This window comes from Trichomycterus rosablanca, chromosome 25, assembly GCF_030014385.1.
Source record: "Trichomycterus rosablanca isolate fTriRos1 chromosome 25, fTriRos1.hap1, whole genome shotgun sequence".
Taxonomy (NCBI): domain Eukaryota; kingdom Metazoa; phylum Chordata; class Actinopteri; order Siluriformes; family Trichomycteridae; genus Trichomycterus; species Trichomycterus rosablanca.
Window position 1 is genome coordinate 15,976,111 of NC_086012.1, and position 20,509 is coordinate 15,996,619.

At 40.0% G+C, this 20,509-nt stretch overlaps 2 protein-coding genes and 1 non-coding gene across 6 annotated transcripts; 2 read left to right on the forward strand and 1 right to left on the reverse strand.

The window, feature by feature from the left end:
- The first annotated feature begins 82 nt into the window (after positions 1-82).
- Positions 83-20,348, forward strand: ftr87 (finTRIM family, member 87). Of its 2 annotated transcripts, XM_062987693.1 has the most exons (8): positions 83-904; positions 3,681-3,767; positions 4,494-4,727; positions 4,917-5,070; positions 6,003-6,065; positions 6,194-6,244; positions 6,340-6,645; positions 20,261-20,348. In XM_062987693.1, exons 1-8 carry the CDS (start codon positions 323-325, stop codon positions 20,263-20,265), a joined length of 1,482 nt encoding a protein of 493 aa, XP_062843763.1. In that variant the 5' UTR covers positions 83-322; the 3' UTR covers positions 20,266-20,348. The 2 variants fall into 2 exon arrangements, with proteins under 2 accessions (XP_062843763.1, XP_062843762.1); XM_062987692.1 differs by lacking the exon at positions 20,261-20,348 and having other exon boundaries at positions 6,340-7,159.
- Positions 7,169-16,305, reverse strand: eef1da (eukaryotic translation elongation factor 1 delta a (guanine nucleotide exchange protein)). Of its 3 annotated transcripts, XM_062987696.1 has the most exons (9): positions 15,379-15,411; positions 13,836-14,290; positions 11,821-11,941; positions 11,284-11,349; positions 10,330-10,417; positions 9,057-9,157; positions 8,703-8,900; positions 8,385-8,579; positions 7,169-7,295 (listed from the first exon to the last, which is right to left on the reverse strand). In XM_062987696.1, the coding sequence occupies exons 2-9, from the start codon at positions 14,288-14,290 to the stop codon at positions 7,257-7,259; spliced, it is 1,263 nt and encodes a 420-aa protein (XP_062843766.1). In that variant the 5' UTR covers positions 15,379-15,411; the 3' UTR covers positions 7,169-7,256. The 3 variants fall into 3 exon arrangements, with proteins under 3 accessions (XP_062843766.1, XP_062843768.1, XP_062843767.1); XM_062987698.1 differs by lacking the exons at positions 13,836-14,290; positions 15,379-15,411 and adding an exon at positions 16,233-16,305; XM_062987697.1 differs by lacking the exon at positions 11,284-11,349 and having other exon boundaries at positions 15,379-15,405.
- Positions 17,824-17,906, forward strand: trnal-uaa (transfer RNA leucine (anticodon UAA)). Its single transcript has one exon. It is a non-coding gene; the product is annotated as a tRNA-Leu (tRNA).
- Positions 20,349-20,509: the final 161 nt, after the last annotated feature.

Consider the following 20,509-nt stretch of genomic DNA (forward strand, 5'->3'; position numbering starts at 1 on the left):
AACTGTGGCTATAAAAGCAGGAACAGTGTAAAACTGTAAATAATGTGTAAATATAAACCTGTGTCAGGATGGTGAGGTCTGTATTTGCCAGTTTCCTGGACCTTTTGTTACTGGTTGTATGTAAAGCGGTTGTTCTTCCTGCTGCGTTTCTATGCCTGTGGGTTGTAAGTGACCTTGTACCGGTCCGCGTTCGCCTCTGATTGGTTGCTGTGTGCTGTTCTGGGTGCAGCCTGGATCGCCTTTCACCTGCGCTACTGTTCCCACGCCCTGTTTGTGTACATAAAAGCTGCTCTGTCTCTCTCTTTTATCTCTGGCCTTTGCAATGGCAGCAGCTGCCACCATCTCGGTGGACGAGGAGCATTTCTCCTGCCCTGTTTGTTTGGAGATATTAAGAGATCCGGTGACTATTCCTTGTGGGCACAGCTACTGCATGGGCTGCATTAAAGGCTACTGGAGAAAAACGGAGCACAAGTCCGGATACTCCTGCCCTCAGTGCCGGAAAATCTTCAACCCCAGACCGGTGCTGGCCAGGAACACTGTGCTGGCAGGGGTGGTGGAGAAGCTAAAGGAAGCCGCGGTTCAGGAGATTTCTCTTGCCAGGGCGGGTGAAGTGGAATGTGATGTGTGCCAGGGCAGAAAGAGTCGAGCCGTCAAGTCATGCGTGAAGTGCCAGGCCTCATACTGCGAGGTTCACCTCAAACAGCATAATGAGCGAGACCGAAACAAGACCCACAAAGTAGCTGAAGTAACCAAGCAACTACACAAGAAAGTGTGTAATCAACACAGCCGGCTGTTCGAGCTCTACTGTCGCACAGATCAGCAGCTCATTTGCCCACTGTGTGTGACCGATGGGCACAGCGGGCATCAGACAGTGGCAGCAGCTGAAGAGAGAAGTGAAAAACAGGTGAATATTTTATAGACACAAAAATCTGTTTGACAAGGAAACATCACTGACATTCTTGAAAAAAAATACTCCTTTAAACTGTTTCTGTAGTTAATTGTTGCACATTTTAGATATTATAGGGTTTTCTTTTAGTAAATACCTAAAAGATCAAAGCCTTAAGAAATCCACTTTTAAAAAAGTATTCATACCCTTTGTTATTGTAAGACACCTCACATTCAAACTGGTGCAAATTAACAAGTAATTGTATCAAGTGTTTTCATTTATAAACAGATTATCTCTTTGTAGGTTCTATTACTGTGGTACAAACTTTTCACACTACAAATCCATTTCTATATAGAAACAGCTTTTAGATTAAATAGACTAGGCAAAAATGAAAATAATGGAAGGATACTTAAGAGGAAACTACTGCTGACCTAGAGAAACAGTAGTACTCTTCTAACATTTAGGCATTTAAACTCTGATCATTTGGAGAATATCTGAGATAAATCTGAGGTGTTGTTGGATTATGCAGCAGCACAAAGAGCCAAAATCGAAAAGCAAGTTCAAGAAAATCTGAACAGTTGAAATGAATGAACGCATTTATGTCAATGTATGTAAAAATACAATGACATTTTCTGAGTAACTCAATAAGAAACATACGCTGTCACATACACATACACACTAAAACGGTGAAAAATACACAGCTATTAAGTTCTTAAATATTAAGGTCTAAATGTATAAAAAGAAAACTATAAAGAAGTGTAGCAGTATTACACATGAACAAATAACAGTATTATTGCATGACTTGTAAAGTTATTGCACTTCAGTTTACAATGATACTGAAGTGGGTGGGGGGTAGGAGGACTTTATTAAAAAAAAAAAAAAAAAAAAAGTTTTTTTAGTCTTGATGTGTGTGTCCTTAAGACCCTGTAACATATTCCAGCTCAAAGCAGAGAAAAGAGATTGTGTCCAGGGTGAATCACATCTTTCGAAATCTCTCTGGGTGTGAAAATAAACAGAATTAATATTTTTATGTGGTCATTTATGGCTGAAAAACAGCAGTTTTATTTTTTTTAGTTGGTTGTAATTAAGCAATGTGAAAGACTTAAATTGAAATTATACTAAGTTTTTAGGTGCCATAATCGGTGCTAAATTGGCATTTGGAGAACGTCTGAGCTAAATCTGAGGTGTTGCTGGATTATGCAGCAGGGCAAAGCCAAAATCCAAAAGAAAGTTCAAGAAATCTGAATGGCTAAAAAATAAAAAAAATAATATTTAATATGGCTGAAAACCAGCAGTTTTATTTCTTTAAAGCAGGTGGTTATACTTTAGCAAGGTGAAAGTCTAAAATAAATTATGGAAAATATTTAGTTGCCCTAATTTGTGCTAAATTGGTGCTAATAACACCAATAACACCAAATTCTGTTTAATAATTGGAGAACGTCTGAGCTATTGTTGGATTATGCAGCAGGACAAAGAGCCAAAAACAAGTTCAAGAAAATCTAAACAGTTAAAAATAAACAAAATTAACATATTTATGTGGTAATTTATGACTGAAAACCAGCAGTTTTATTTCTTTAAAGGGTTTGATTATAATCTATCAATGTGAAAGTCTAAAATGAAATTATACAGTGTTCAGTTGCAATTATTGGTGCTAAATTGGTGCAACCAGTTATTAAGCTAAGGTTAGATGACTGTTCTTAAATGAAATTAAGTTGTTTCTACAAAATGTGTTGTGGTGTTACTTGTTAGCTTTAATCATCCAAATTACTAAAACAATCCACAATAATAATAAAAAATCACCACAACTGCTAAAGGACTGAATGAACCCTGTTATGCAGGTAAATTCCAGTCAGTTCAGAACGTTTATAGTTTAGCACAACATGCTATTGGTAACATGGAGGCAGCTTTTGTAAGTCGAGTTTAGCATAAATAAACCTGGCGGGACGGCATTTAAAAAGACATGGATGTTAAAACAGCAAACAATGTGAATTTACAGACAGAAAAAAGGCAGGGAGGAGTGCAAATGTTGCATTGGTTTAAAAGAAAAACTTGGAAAACAGGAACAAAAGAACCTGTGCTGCAGTTGGGCAGTTCAGGTGATTAAAATGCAGTGGGATTAATGAAATGTAACTCATGTGTAATGTTTCTGCTCTGTATAATGATTAACCAAGCAAACTTTATCTGGTGTAAATGAACAGGACAGACTGTTATTTAATAGTCCGGGTTAAAATGTGTGGCATGTCAGATATTTTTGTTTTATTTGATTTACACAGCTGAAAGGCTCGCTTGGTCCTCTTATTTAAGCGTGAGTCATGTGGACAATGGTTGCTCAGTGACTAATGTACTGGACCATTGATAGTAAGGTTGAGGGTTTAAGCCTCACCACTGGCAGCTGGCTCTTTTGTGTAAGGCCCTTTATGTGCAGTTGTTTTGGCTGACAAATAAACACATTTTCAGCCAGGACAAGTCTATCCACTGTAGTTTTGCACTGAAGCTAAACGGCTTATAGGGAAAGTAAGTAATGGCTCCTGTTGTGAAGTAAAAATGTGTACAAACAACAGTAGCATGCTGAGCTGTGGTTGTTCCTTAATGTTCCCTGTTCTTAGCTGCAACAGGTGAGCTTCACAGATTGGATTTCTCTGACCAGTTAGCCACATACAAATGTAAAATCATTAGCCACAATGCTAGATGGTGGCTGGATTGATGTAAAGCACACCACTACTGTCTGGTAGCCTGATAGACAAATTTAAGTTTGCCATATATTGTAATTTAGTGCATGTTTCTTCCAAAACAGAGGCTGTTAGAAGAGGCGTTTAAAAGATCCAAACAGAAAATCAAGGAGAAGGAAAAAGAACTCATGACATTCATAAAATATCTGAAGGTAAGAGCTCGGTAAAGGTGGGTAAAATGATTCTAATACAGGAGTGTTTGTTGTACAGTACTGCTGTATATGTATATATGACATAGATATGGCAATCTATTCTATTCTATTTAAAATCATAACAACGGACAACTCAGTAGCTCGAAGGGTAGCACTGCCACCTCAAAGCAAGTAGGTCCTGGGTTTCATTTCTCGATTTCTGGGTTTGCATGTTCTCCCTGTGTCTGTGTGTGTTTCCTACAGGCGCTTTGGTTTATATACAAAATCCAAACAACACTGCTGCACCTGATACACTCATACGAGTACAACACACACTACTGTGTCATTTCCATCTTAGTGCCATAGCAGTGCTGAGAATGATCCACCACTAAAATAGTATCTGACCAGTGGCTGGTGTTATAGTGGTCACTTTACACAAAAGGGAGGACTAAGGGGTTGTAAAGAGTACAGAGCAATGGCTGGACTACTGTCAGTAATTGTATACCCACAAAGTTTATCTGTGTAGTGGATGTAGCTTATAAAATAACTAATGCATTTACTGCATAGGTGCACCTAATAAAATGCTCAGTGTTATATATACATATACACAAACAAATTAGAATTTTATCATCTTCATATAACTGTTATTTGTATCCTAACTCTCACAACAGTGATCAACAATAATAGTTTATCTTTATGTCCTATCCCGTGAGCACGAGTTCACGTTTCTCGCTGGTATCTCCTCAGCGTTCGTCTCAGGCAGTGGAGTCGGACAGTGAGAAGATCTGCTCTAAACTCCTGCGCTCTGTTGAGAGGAGACACATCGAGGTGAAGGAGCTCCTCAGAGCCGAGGAGAGAGCGGCTATATCACAGGTTGAGGAAATACTGGAGCTCCTGGAACAACAGACTGAAGATCACAGGAGAAGAGAAGCCGAGCTGGAACAGCTCTCACATACTGACGATCACATCCACTTTCTGCTGGTAAATCTTTCTTTACTTGAACTGGCTCGACTGGCCAGGTTGGTTTCGTGTGTCTGAAGGACAATGGAGTGGAGCTGTTGTTGTCATAGACCTTCAGCAGCACCACCTCTGGTTTCCCCATTATCCTCTAAAATCATGCAGAAGATCGACCGGTGACTAATTTACCGCTGTAATGTTTGTGTACTTCAGAAATGCAAGACGTGTGTCCCAGCTGATCCTGTAGAACTTGGTATTGATGTCCATCCATATTTCTCCTTGATGATCCTGAGGCGAGCAATCACAGAGCTTCGAGAGCGAGTCAATGACGTCTGTGACAGAGAGTTAGCAAGAATCGCCGTCCTAAGTAAGTTCAACACTGTTCTGAAATTATAAGTGTAATGTATACACTGATCAGCCATAACATTAAAACCACCTCCTTGTTTCTACACTCACTGTCCATTTTATCAGCTCCACTTACCATATAGAAGCACTTTGTAGTTCTACAATTACTGACTGTATTCCATCGGTTTCTCTGCATGCTTTTGTTAGCCTCCTTTCATGCTGTTCTTCAATGGTCAGGACCCCCACAGAGCAGGTATTATTTGGGTGGTGGATGATTCTCAGCACTGCAGTGACACTGACATGGTGGTGGTGTGTTAGTGTGTGTTGTGCTGGTATGAGTGGATCAGACACAGCAGCACTGCTGGAGTTTTTAAATACCGTGTCCACTCACTGTCCACTCTATTAGACACTCCTACCTAGTTGGTCCACCTCGTAGATGTAAAGTCAGAGACGATCGCTCATCTATTGCTGCTGTTTGAGTCGGTCATCTTCTAGACCTTCATCAGTGGTCACAGGACGCTGCCCACAAGGTGCTGTTGGCTGGATATATTTTTGGTTGGTGGACTATTCTCAGTCCAGCAGTGACAGTGAGGTGTTTAAAAACTCCAGCAGCGCTGCTGTGTCTGATCTACTCATACCAGCACAACACACACTAACACACCACCACCATGTCAGTGTCACTGCAGTGCTGAGAATGATCCACCACCTAAATAATACCTGCTCTGTGGTGGTCCTGACCATTGAAGAACAGCATGAAAGGGGGCTAACAAAGCATGCAGAGAAACAGATGGACTACAGTCAGTAATTGTAGAACTACAAAGTGCTTCTATATGGTAAGTGGAGCTATAAAATGGACAGTGAGTGTAGAAACCAGGAGGTGGTTTTAATGTTATGGCTGATCGGTGTATATTCTAATTACTCTTAATTCTTCTTTATTCTCCTGTGTGTTTCCAGTCAAAGACGAGTCGAGTCCGTCAGCTGAAACGAGTCCGTCGGTCCCCATATGTCCTGAAATAGGTACAACACGGCACACAAAATGCTTCCGCTCTCATTACACAGCTCTGTTGTTGAAAAGTGACGTGAAATATTAGAACCGTGTACAGCAGAATATAAACTGATGGTTCACTTTCTTTAACGGTTTTCAGTTGCAGATCCTGGACGAATCAAACTGAAGAGCAGAGCAGAGTTCCTACACTGTAAGCTCATTTCTACATCACTTTATTCTGTGTGCCACACTACCTAGTTTAAATGTTACTGAAACAACAGCTACATTTCCTTTCTGCATCTACAGACTGTTGCGACTTGGTGCTGGACCAGAACACCGCAAACTCTTACCTCTGTCTTTCTGAGGGGAACCGGAAGGTCAGCGCCTGCTACGAGTCTCAGCATTACCCCGAGCACCCTGACCGATTCAGCAGCTGGACTCAGGTTCTGGGCCGAGAGGGTCTTTCCTCGCGCTGTTACTGGGAGGTGGAGTGGAGCGGCTACGGTGGGATCGCTGTCGGAGTGTCTTACAAAAACATCAACAGGCATGGTGGGAGCGCTGATGGCAAACTGGGCTGTAATCCCAAATCCTGGTGTCTGGACATCTCCGACGGTAACTGTACATATCAGCACAATAAAACCAAGCTAGAGATCCCGACTCCTCTCTCACCCAGAATAGGGGTGTACCTGGACCACAAGGCTGGAATTTTAGCTTTCTATTGTATTTCTCCAAGGAGGGACAACATGACCTTGTTGCACAGGGTACAGACGACGTTCTCCCAGCCGCTGTACCCTGGATTTTGGTTAGGACTCGATTCCACGCTCAAAGTGTGCTCCATATTTAACTTACCTAAAATGGGGAATAATAACAGCTTATAACACAGTAGTAAGTCAAGGCTACTGCACCATCAGTGTGGATGTTTTGGCATTCAGTAGAACTATCAGAACCCCAAATGAGATGAGATGACAATGACTGGATGACTGAAAACCTTCTCAAATGGCTCAATTTCAATTGGTCAATGCCATTTGGTCAACAGTTAGACTGAGTTTACGTATGGCAGGGTATTTTGATTTTTATTGTTTATGAAAATACTCATTTAAAACCCACAAAAACAAAATAAAACCTCAGACTCTGGTTCAGTTTGTGAAGCTTACACTTTATTAGTAACCGCAGTAGAAAAGCAGGCAGCTCTCTGAATGAGGTCGATGGTTCGATTGTTGAGCTCAGATCTTATTGAAAGCAGCAACATCAACACTCTGGACCTGAAAAGAAACAACGAAAAAAACCCATTAAATATTAACCAATTTTTCCTTGAGTAAAAATACCCTTAAAAATAGAATTAGAAAAGAAATGGGCAACATTGCTAAAGATGGGTGAGAAGAAAAATATGAAAACAAACTAAGATAAAGCAGCTCAATATCACACCAACAATTGATCCCAAATTAAAATACATATAGTTCAGGAAAGACAAAACCAGATTTTAACTGGCAACCCATGTATTAGTATTCTGTGTGACATCACTCAACATAATCTAGTCGACTGGAGGCTGTGAGATTCTGTACTGAGAAGTATCATCAGTCCTGCTCTGGATTATCTAATCAAGTTCTGTTTGGAGAACACGGTTTAGGTCAGTGTACTAGGATGGCCATGTGAAAAACCTGAGGCCTTGCTTATAAACCCTCAGAAAGCATTTTAAGCAATTTTGATAGGTGACGTCAAAGAGCCAGACAAGTAAAATAATAGTATATTTTAATGGTGTGTGTGTGGCACAGCAGCCCAATACTGCTGGGATCCAGGGTTCAAATCCCTAGAGGTGTTATTGGCTGGTCAGGCATCAACTAACAGATGTGACTGGCTATATCTGGCCTTGGAGACGACAGAAGCGATTGATTGGACAGACTTAGTTATGTTTATGAACTACATTTTTTGACATTTAATGCTCTACAACTGTGCACAAGGGTTTTACATTTTCTGCGACTTATAGTACTGAGACAAGGGCCCAACAGCAATGGTGGGGCTTGAACCAGTGACCTTCCGAATTTAAAACTGCCTAGTGGTTTTAATTTATATTATTCTTGCCTTTACAGTGATTAAGGATGTTTTCAGGGATTTAAGTATTTTTAAGGATTTTAAAACACCTCCAAAAGAACCAAATGAGTCTAGATTTGAAACACCGACTTATTTACTTAAATCGAAGGCGTTTTGAGGTCCGTGTGGCTGCACCTGATTTGTGATTTCAATTACAGCCCATATTTGTAATGACTTTCCCCAGACTACAAATCTCATTAGAAGAAAGCATCTGGCCTTGTGAGACCTGGGTGTTTGCTAACGCAGTGATACTTAGCACTAACATAGTCCTCGAACTTGGTGATCTCCTCCTCCAGCAGGTCCACGCCCACTTTGTCGTCCTCGACCACACAGTTAATCTGAAGTTTCTTGATGCCGTAACCGACAGGAACCAGTTTGGATGCGCCCCAAAGCAAACCGTCCGTCTGCACCGAGCGCACACACTCTTCCAGCTTGGCCATGTCAGTCTCGTCGTCCCACTGAGAGAGAAAAGCAAGAGTAATAAACATAAGACTCACTAACACAAGGTTACAATAGGAATAAATCACGTATCTGGCTGAATGAAGCTACAGTGAGAGGTTATGTGAAGTGTAAGTGCTCACAGGCTTGACGTCGAGTATGATGGAGGACTTGGCGATGAGAGCAGGTTTTTTAGATTTCTTTGCTGCGTACTCCTCCACTCGCTGTGCTTTGATACGCTCTGCCTCTTCATCTTCCTCATCGCTGCCGAACAGGTCAATGTCGTCGTCATCCTCCTCCTCATCCTTCACCACCACTTTGGGTTTTGGTGCTGGAGCAGCCTAAAATTAAGGAAGTGTGTTAGCGACTGACTGATACACCCTTTAGTGTAGATCAAGTTAGTGCTTAACTGAAGAATAAGATGATGACCATCCATTACTGAATGTAGGGTTGAATCCTGGCACATGTACAGTCCAGTGTTGTATGATTCGACTCACCTGTGAAGCTGGACATGATTTGGAGGCCTGGCTTTGGCTTTTCTCAAGTACGGACATTCTGGACTCCATTTTGGACAGCATGACCCTCAGGTCATCCACCACTGATCAACCCACAACAAACAGAACAATAAGGTTTTATTTTAACTAAACAATAGACAGTTCGCACTATATTAACTTAAAACTACACAAAAACTGGACTACAGCCATTCAAAATGAACTGAAGATATAAATTCACCATGGAAAATCAGCAGAGCCGATTAAACACACTGATAATGCACACGTGTGATTAAACGGACAGTTTTTGGTTTACCTGTACACGATTCATAATTCATATCATAAAGAAATGCAAGGACAGAATGTTTTGGTTTGGTTTGGATTTTAACGCCATTATAAGCTCTATATTTAGAGCCATCTCTATGGCGTGCCATTTTTATCTTTTTCAGAGTACTTTAACTACATAAAAAATGTTTAAGGAGGTTTAGGTTATAAAAGATGTTTTAGCTTTATGCTTTTAAGAAATTTTAAAATCTTAGAAGGAGCTGTTTTTCTAAAAATGTCTTTTATATCTGATCCAGTTAGGTACAGATTTCTGTCCTGGGTAAAAAGCTCGCATTCACATAGTATATGTTTAATTGTTAAAGTAATTGAGCAATGAGAGCACTTTGGGGCCTGTTCTCCTTTTAATAAGTGTCCGTGTGTAAGGTTTGAGTGTCCTATTCTGCATCATGTGAGGGCTACTTGGTCCTCCCTCTTCTGAGTATGGTTAATTTGGTTTGGTTGTACGTTTTGTTGGATTTCCCCGAGTTTGTTATTTTCTTGTAAATTCCAGTCCTCTTGCCATTTTTCTTGTATATAGCTCCTTATGAGGGGTCTTAGGTCTGTGGGTGGTATGTATATTGGTGTAACTGGTTGTTCTGCTGCTCTTTTGGCTATAGTATCTGCTTCTTCGTTTCCCTTTATACCCTTGTGGCCTGGTATCCAGCAAAACCTCAGTATTTTATTTGATTCATCCAGTGCTTTCAGTTTATACAGTATTTCCTCGATGATGGGGTGGTCAATATTTAGTGATTTAGGACAGAATGTAATGAAGTATTATAAGTATCAGAAATGCAAAGTTTCTTATTGTAAATGAGAGTGACACAAAACAATTTAGTTTGTCTGAGCTTAAAAATTAAAACATACGAACAGGTTTTTAAGCTGCGTGGGTTTGTGCCTGATTAAATTCCTGATTAAATGACCCTATAAATGTATGATCACACACACACACACACACCTTTGTGAAGGTTCTGATTGTCCAGTTCCAGACTCTTTACACGTGAGATCAGCTCACATTGTCCTTCTGATTTGTTGGCGCTCTGACTCTACAATAACGAACACGGCAGAAAAAAAAAGGTTAGACAGTTTATTTGCACAGGAACAGATCAGGACTGAGACAATACACACACAATCCATGCTGGTAAAATACCTCATTCAATATGAACTACAATCTCCAGAAATACTAAAATCAATAGAAACAGGCGTGTCTGTAACATGCTAAAACAACAAACAGCAACAGTTACAGAATTGAGTTCAATCCTTTTGTTTGAGCCTTTGGTTGTTTGATACACAGGGGTGAAGAGGTTCTACAATGCACACTGTTCCACTTCACAACCTTAAAGTGTAGCATTTAGTCTTATAATTGCAAGTTTGATTGAAGAAAAAGGACAAAACATATAAAAAAACATGCCTGTGTGAACTGAAATAATTGTGCTGCACACTGATGCAAAGAAAACACCATATTTTTTAAAGAAAGCAAAAAAAATCTATATAAATAAAATAAAAATAATTGGTTTGGAAATTGCGATTTCCTGGCGGATAATTCCATGACTTTTCCTGATTTTTCATGACCGCACAAACCCTGAATTTAAACTAAACACCTCACACATACACATGCATGTTATACACAGACAAAAAAGCACCCCACATGCAGCGTCGGCAAAACAAATCAGGCAAAATATTTTTACCAGAGGATTAAATAAATACTAAATACACTTTGAATACACTAAACACGGTCACACTGTATGATAGTTATTATTTTAAGGATTGCATTCAAATTACTACCCAGCATCACTGCCTAGAAATAACAAACCCACACAAGCTAAACTGGAAACTTATGGCAGCGAGAGAAAGCGTGAATGCACCACTCCAGCGTTACACGCATGCAGGGCCACAGTGCCGTGGCACTTACGGTCTTACGCTCGCGAGGTTTTTGAGATCGAGCGTGCCCTTTTGCTGGCTGAGGGGCTGCCTTTACCTGCCCACATAAATAAGTGAGGCAGGAAACACAGGAGATAAAAAAAAAAAAAAAATAAAACATATACAGATCATACACACTGTAACAAATTGCAGACGTAAGACAAACACTCTGAATAAATATAGTATTTAATTATTTATATGCAGACGTTCATAAATACAAACATTTTTGGTCTTAAAAGGTAGTACTGGCTGGGACTGCATTGTATTTTTCGGCACAGGGGTGAGGACACACAGACTAATCCAGCCCCCCTCCTCTCATACAACAACCCCTCGTGCATAAGCAACAGGGATCAATTACGCAACTAGAAACAAAAAGCATTAAGAGAGGACGTTTACACACAGCCCACAGCTGAGCAAACACGTTCTGTTCTCATCACTTACAACATGGGATCATTTGTACAGTCAGACCAGCTCGGAATTATAAAAAGCTCAGTTTTAATTACTAGATTTCTATGGAATGAGGAGGTACCTGAGGTGCTGAAGGGACGCCGTTCGCTCCCTCGTAGAAGCATCGCTCGGCTTCATCGTATCTAGATTTGTCAAACCAGACCTTCTCCTGGGCGAGGCACTGGAGTCCACTCATGATGATGCTGCAGGAGGATTCGAACATCAAAAGTTCAAAATCAAAAAGCCAGAAAACAAGTCCTGAGAATGGAAACTGATTTGGATGAGTTTCAAAATCAAGAGCATTCAAACGACGAGAAACCAGAAATTTTAAATATACACAAAGTAGCCAGATCATTCCACTCACTGGCCATTTTATTAGGAAGACTTATTATACAGCTGCACTTTGTAGGTACAGAATTACACACAGTAGTCTGTTTGGTTATATGTAGAACACGTCAGCTGTTAACAGAAAGCGGACGACAAATGACTTTGCGTGGGTTTCGACCATCACGTTACAAAGAGCACACAAACCAAAATATCCATTTAATAGCAGTAATGAAAGAGATGAGCTACGTCTCTATTACGGGTTTAAAAAGCACTTACAGGGCATCAAAGTACCAAAACCAATGTTAAACCAAGTATCGGATCAGATTTTAGCGTCATGTTTAATGTCAAACACATTCACAGACAATTTAGTATCTTCAATTCACTTTACTTGCACGTCTTTGGACTGTGGAAGGAAACCGGAGCTCCTGGTGGAAACCCACACAGACACGGAGAGAACATGCAAACCCCACACAGAGAGGACCTGGACGGCTCCACCTGGAAATCAAACCCAGGACCTTCTCGCTGTGAGGCGGCAGTGCTACCCCAGTCAGCTAGTAAAGGAAGTGAGCGTTCCAGGGAACAAGACTGAGAGCTAAACAAAGTTCAGACATTAGAAGCCAAAGCATACTGTTCCAGATCTCTGTCGATACACTGATCACTATGGTATGTGAAGTTGGGAACACAATGTCACACCCCTTATGCCAAGTTCACACTACACGACTTTCCAAGTCGTCAGGTCGCTGTACAGTTCACACTATACGACTGAATCTCCTGCACTCGGGAGTCTTTCAGTCGGTGTATATTTCACACTACACGACTGATCGGCGATAGGGGGTTTCACACTACACGATCCATCACCAACTGGAATCGCAGGCGAGCTTCTCTGGTCTCCCTTTTTTCTTTCTTTCTTTCTTGTTTTTTTTTTTTTTTTTACAAAAACACACGTGAGAAGTGACGAGAAGTTTAATGATACCACGTCCAAAAAAATGAACGTCAACAAGTAGCGAGAGATCAAAGGGTTTGTGCGCTGATGTGCAGCGTAATATCAAGGAGGAAAAATAAATGAATCTGAGTGGATTTGGCAACACGAACAGTATATGGCTTGTTCTGTTTTGCAATGCAGCGTGGGTATTATGTTTTGTAGAGGACGATCAAATTAGAAATACTGTAAAACGTGTGTGTGTCGGTGTATCCTGATATAAACTATATTAATTAAGCCCCTGTCCCCTCCTGCATTTCCCCTCACGCTGTATCCTGTGTTCTCATTGGATGTCACTCATTCGGCGAGCCGGTCGGGTCGAGTTGTTGGATAGTTCACACTTAGCGACTGAGCCGAGTTTTGATCGCCGAGCAAACGCCGAGTTGCTCCCGACCCGGAAAATCAATCGCCGACCAGTCGCCGAGCGAAAATCAGGGCAAAAATCGTGTAGCGTGAACTAGGCATTATGGGTATTTCTCTTAGTAAAACATACTCAATGCTTAAGCTGACAATGCTCATGGACAAAACTGTGGCCCCCGCACATTTCATTCACTTCTCACCTATTTGTTTCCATGCAGCGTCCAGAGACCACTGAAGGTTTTAATATACGACTCATTTCTCCAGGTTTGGTGCATCATATCACAATAAAACTCCAGTGCAATTACACAAGCAAACATTAACCACTAAATCAAAAATAGCAAATCTGTTTCTCTTTTTCTAAATAACAAAACAGACCATAAAAAGCTAAAACACTTCATGACAACGGTTTCATGCCCAGACAGAAGCCATACTTGTCCCGTTTTCTTGAAGGGGTGCGTTCAGTTTCTGAGTAACCCCTCTCTCTGCGTCCCTTCTGAGGCTCAGAGGATGAACGCTGGTGTTTCTGGGAGCTGAAGGAGTGAGGCTGGTTGTCGTTTCCCTCCTCTTGGGAGTTGTCGGGTTGTGCCGGTTTGCGTTTCGCTCTGAACACCAGGGAGCGATGAGCCGAGGGTTCTTTTGGACTCGTCCCCAAACCCGACGCGCTCTGAAGGTAGCCCTCGGCTTGATCGTACATGTTGCTGTTGAACCAGACGATTTCACCGCTGGCACCGTACACGGGTCCGAACCCCTCTGGTAAGAAGCCGCCCTCCGAGTGAGATGAGCGCTGGGCTCTTCTCTTTCTGCCTCCCTGATGGTTATGAGGAGAGTCCTGCCTGTGCCCGCCTGAGTCCTTGGAACGGGACTGAGAACCCCTCTGATTCTCCATCTCAGGACGTATTTGAGAACAGACAAAGAAAGCTGGAGAACTGATTTGATTTCAAGTTAGGTGAGAAAATTGGGTCGGACAGCCAAGCGCAGCCCTTCAGCAGCAAGGAACCAGCATTTAGTGTTTTTAGTTTTTTGGGTAGAGGATCATATTTATTACCAATTCATTATAATTCGTTATTTAATAATGTCGATTGCAAGCAGGCATTCTCATCCAACATCAATCAGCTCATATGCCATTAACGACAGTCTCGCATTTTATTCTGTGATTGCTTCTAAAGTTCAACATGACGCCAAAGCACAGAAACTTCATTTCAAAGGCTTCATTTCAGAATCAAATCATAAGCAAACAGAACCATGCCATGACATCAATGGTGTGGATTTCTTCACCTTTTTACTCAGGAACTCCAACAGCTTTGGGGTTTGAAATATCTTTGTTTTAAATGTAATAATGCACTCTTAAAAAGTGACAGCTTCTAGTTCTCTTTCCTTAAATTTCTGCACAAACTCCACTGTGAAAATACTGTTAAAGAAGAAGCTAGTCGGTCCATCTTAATTTTTAGCTGACACATTATTATTCACTGGTTCATCATGCCAGTGGGGTATGACTTTAGTATTAATGTATGAATTAGAAACTACACATGCCACAGCTGGCGCATGCACACTGAGAGTGGGTAACAGGGTGTATTAAATCTGTGTTTTTTTCCCGCTGTACATTCTCTAGTTCTGCTCTTAAATGGAATTAAGCCTCAGCTGTTGGGAACGTTGGGAACCAATCCACCGCATGGGTTCAGGCCTGTCTGTGTAGACGCTCAGCCGGCCAGCAACACTGCTAAGATCCAGATTTGAATCTGGGCTAGCATAATGAAGTGCACATGTTGCAGATGCATTCACACACAAATATAATCCCAGCCTAATAGTCCAGAAAAGCTGTTTTTACATGCTGGAAAATCTACAGATCCACAATTTAGCTTTATCACTCAAAAGCATCATGGATTCTTATTAGACAAACACAGCCACAGTGTTTACGAGTCCAAAAAGCATGCCATCAGAGCACATATGCTTGCCAATCTCCATTTCCACACTCACCTTATGATGAGCTCAGAGGAGAAGGACCAAGTTTTACAGGATCTCTTTAATAATGGGCAGTGTGACCATTAGAAATAAAGTGAACATAAAGATAATACAGAAGCATTAGGAGATGTGCAATTTGGGGGCAAGGGTGGGTGATAAGTATGCACTGGGTCGGCTATACTGTCTTATAAGGAATGCATAACTGGAATCAGATGGCATTTATTATTTATACCATACACTATAGTTTCCCAAACCAGATTAGGAAAGTGATCCAAGACCTTTCAAGCAATATTTGAACAATTGAGGCCAGTCAGGGTGTGACATCACATTCCAAAACCCTATTCTATACTGCATGGTTTTGTGTTAGCAGTATCAGTATTTCACAGTGAGTCAGTGGTGGATACTGGTTTTTATTTTTAAAAAAATACATTAAATAAACCAGGCACTAAAATGCAAAAGACAAAATAACATGTGGTCCAAACAGTAATGTACAAAAGTGTACGGAACACTGTGAACTAACAGTGAATAAGGAATTTCGCAATATTAGGGGTTAACAAGTTCTGAATATTACTAAGCCAAAGAAAGGCTATATAACCTTAGTTATGTTTTGTAAGTTACATATTGTCGAGGCGGTTTTAAAGTCGTTTAATTTAACTAAGCACGAGTACAATATGTTGTGTCCTGAGCCGGTTGTGTACAGTTATATATAGACATGAGAGTTTCACCCTGGTTGTGTTTTACTCGGCCACGTGGCGTTAAAACCAACATTAAATACATCAATATTACATATATACACTGTTAGGGGTTTAATTTAACCTTAAACCACACAGACAATCCATAAACGCCTATAAAAGGTTAATGTTACTTACTTTTCTGTTCGACCTGAGGAGCGAATGAGCCGCTTTGTTAAAAAGTTCTTCAGAAAAGGACTCTCTCAGTCCGGGCGGCTGAACTTCACACTTAAAACAGGGGACGCGCCAGATGTGCTTTCTCATAGCGATCGCATAGTTATATAATACAAACCATAAAATACATGTATACATTTTATAGATTACAGTTAGTTGAATTATAGAGGTAAGAAATGCGTAAATAGAACGATACGTTAGCGGAATGCGGGGTCTATGAAGACATTCCTCCCCCACGCCATGAAACTGGTATGTTCCAGCAACTTGTCAAAAGTTTCCGCCGCTCGGTATCAGTGATATTCTGTATATGATGTATTAAGTTTATTATTTATTAATCCTCTATTCAAACTTAATGTCTGCATTATTTATACGGTTTTGACTATTAAAGTTTCGAAGTGGTGAAACACATAACAATCTAATTGATATGGGGTTTGTTGTGAGGAGACAAAGTTACCTGAGCTAGTTGGTTTCGAACCTTCCCTCCTCCACTACACACCTGAACTACTGGTTTATATAAACTGATTCAATTAACGAGGATATTTACAAACTTTAATTAATCTAATCATTTAAAAATATATAATAAAAAGTTTCGAGCACCTTCTCCAAAACACTGCCTCTTCTGGAGGTTTAGTAAAAGGTACAGTGAAAACGTAACTAACCCTGTAACGCCAAGCGTATCATATTTGATACATGAGTTTTAGAGACCTCACATCATACATCATCAAATCAAATCAAATCAAATTGAAGTTTTTTTTGTCACATACATGGTTATACACTTTAGTAGTCACATACATTTAGTAGTCAAATTTATTTGTCACATACGGCCACTTTAGTAGTTATACAAAATTGGGCAGCAAATTTTATTAAGTGTAGAAAATTACAAAATTAAAAATTAAAATAGAAACTTAAATTATCAAGTCATTGCTGCACAACTTGCTCAATCCCACACAGATCCAGAGGTTTGGGGGTTTTGAGACCCCAGTTGACCCCAAAAATGCCTGATGTATCAAATGTGCTACAGAACAATTTTTTTCTATTTAACAGGTCACATAAACATTCCAGTCTGAAAAAAATAGATTTTTTCTGGCAAATATTTGGTGGTTTAGGCTTTACAGGGTTAATATTTGATTTAATGTTAAGTCAGTTAAATTGAGACACTTTTTGGTAGATTACTAAGAAAACCACCAACCACATTTATATCAACCCTGTTGACTGGCTGCTAATATTTAAAGAGCCTATGATGCAAAACCTTATTTGTCCCATTATGTCTGATGTTCCAAATTACCTGACTCCACCTTACACATTTTACTTTAATTTTTCGAGTAAATCTAAACTGAGTTTTCATGTGGAAGGGGGGGGGGGGGGGGGGGGGTGTCAAATCCATTAATGCAATCATTCAAAGCCTTAACAACTTAGCCATCAGAGTTTGTACCTTAAACCAGGTGACTATTGTATTCAAACTAAATAACTAAATGGAGATGAAATGGTGTAGGTTTGTGTCAGTTAACAAGTTAAATTACTATTGCCTAAATTCACCAATACACACCTAATGTAAACCAGGATGGCCGAGTGGTTAAGGCGTTGGACTTAAGATCCAATGGACGCATGTCCTCGTGGGTTCGAACCCCACTCCTGGTATCTGTTATACTTCTGCCTGGGGAAAACACATTGCTTCTCAAGTAAACTATAACAATTAATGTATAACAAATAGACCGTATTCATGACTTCACACTGTTCATCGTTAAATAGTGATTTACTCCTAAGCTTATCCACTTTGTGCATGTTTTGTGTTTCCTGGTGGAAGCAGTAGATGGAAATAAAAATGATACTGACAAAATACTTATATAGTGTGAGATTAAGTTATTAATAGCAGATTAGAATACAAAACTGCAATGTCAATTTATTCAAGAGTAAATTACTGTATTTTGCAGTATAACAAAGCAATACTGTAATAATAAATAGGCTGGGCGTTGGTGCATTCATATGGCTAATAGTGACCTCTAGTGGTTAATCAAACTAATACACTGTTAAACTAACAGATGGTAACGAAGCCTTTATGTCCGATCAGAATGATCCTGATTAACACTTCATTTACATTATCTAACACCAAGAAGCAGTTTAACGTAACCCCTACCTTCTCTATGTTCTTTTGGAATAAACAAGAAAATCCAGATGAAACCCAGATGTGACCAGACACAAGGTTCAATCCTAGGCCCTCAGGACCCTGCTCCACCATCATGCTATTGAGGTTTCTGGATTCTGCTCACTGTAAAAAACAATCCATTACAGTGTCTCTCACTCACACTATGGGGCTGTGCAGTGCCCAAACTATTTCCAGTGCCACTGTGCCACTTATGACAACACAGTGATTAAAAATAATTTCCTTATGTTCATTGTCCTATTTTCTTTTCCCAATCCTAACCATCAGAATGCTTGTATAGGTTTATCAAACTGGAAATGCAGCACACTTACAATTATTCATCTCACAATTACTACAATCAGTGGCCCCCATCTGTTCTAATGAGATGTAATTACAGTCAGAAAGTGGTGCCAAGTCTGGTCCAGCATGGCCAAGTGCCGTAACAGTTTCAACAAACCTCCACCTGCTAGATAATGCCGGCTGTTGTATAGATTTGGGAACAGAGCTTGTATTACAGTATGACAATAACTGGGTACATTAGATTAAATTAGTGATGGGTGGTCAGTGGAGCAGCTGGTAAAGTGGGTGCTGTATGGCAATATGGGTCTGATGGAACTGGATTTCATACGCACCCCTGGTCTTTGTCTGTGAGGAGTTTTTTCATAAACATGCAGACGGTAGGTTGGCCAGTCTAAACTGCCAAAAAAAGGTGAGTGTGTACAGTGTGGAAGTCTCTTGACTGAGTAGCATTGAAAAACAGTGCACTTCCTAAAGTACTCTGCAGTGATGAACTACACTCTTTAGGAGTGATGTGAATTGAGACACAGCCCGAATGTAAATCTCATCTTCAGGTCTCTCCTCCAACTCACTTGCTCTTTTATCACTAACGAATCTTCAGCATCAGCAATCAGACCGTCTTCATTCTCTCCCAACAAATCCAAAATGATTTCAACTGGATTCTTGTAGATTTGAGATAAACACATTATAATCAGTGGAATTCAAACCACTGGATTGTTATGATGGCGTGTTTGCATCTGGATGTGCTTTATTTGTGGATCATTTGCACTTTGTGGAGATCTGTGAGTTTTTGTCTGCTTTTATTAAAATACATGTTTGTCTTTTTATAACAACCTGTGAACCAGGCCGTACAGAAAATAACAGAACAACTTGTTTGGATTAATGTGTGTATTTTTATATACAGTAGAATCTTTTTAATATATAAAATCGTTTCTAATAAGAAGCTTATCAGCATAAAATCAAATTCAGGTATTTAGTCATTTAACTGGGCATATTTTCATTTTTATGACTAAATATTACGAATCAGTAACAAATCTATAGACAGTTTAATAAATAACAAAAACCCAAAAAGAATAAAGGAGTGATTGGTAAACACATGGAAATGACACCTGTAACCAATTATTTACTTTAATAATAATGTACTAATAATTTAGCTTCAAGACTAAATAAAACCGGTGACATAATTATCCAGAATTGTCCATAAACAGTAAAACATACAAACTATTGAGATTTAATCATTTATCATTTACAGTATCAAATAAGGACATTAATATTGCTGCACACGATACATTAAAGACTAAAATGTTAATACTCACATGTTTATAGTGGATCTGTTGGGTGTACAAATAAACCAAGACCAGTGTAGATTATTAATTCAGTGGTGTATAAAGTTTGTGACATCCTTCCTAATTAGTGATCATCATTCATCTCCCCATTACAGATACTGTATAAGATGAATCAGAACACTAGAGCTCAGTCAGCTGTACTGTGCCTTTAAATTAATCTGTATGCTTTGATTTAATGTTTCCACTGGGAATTTGCATTGGTGCTGCAGGTTAATGCCATTCACCCGGACTGTGCCATCATCTCACAGCACATGAAGGATCAGGAGTTCTGCAATCAGATCAAGAGGAAAGAGAGCAAGAACCTGACCGAAGCACAAGGTACACACATCCCCCTCGTACACTAATGCACACACATCTACTCCTGCAGTACTCTTACTGTAAAAAACAGGGTATACAAGATGTTAAATAGTGTGCATCAACATACAGTGAGATGTCCTACTCCCCAGGACCAGCAGGGT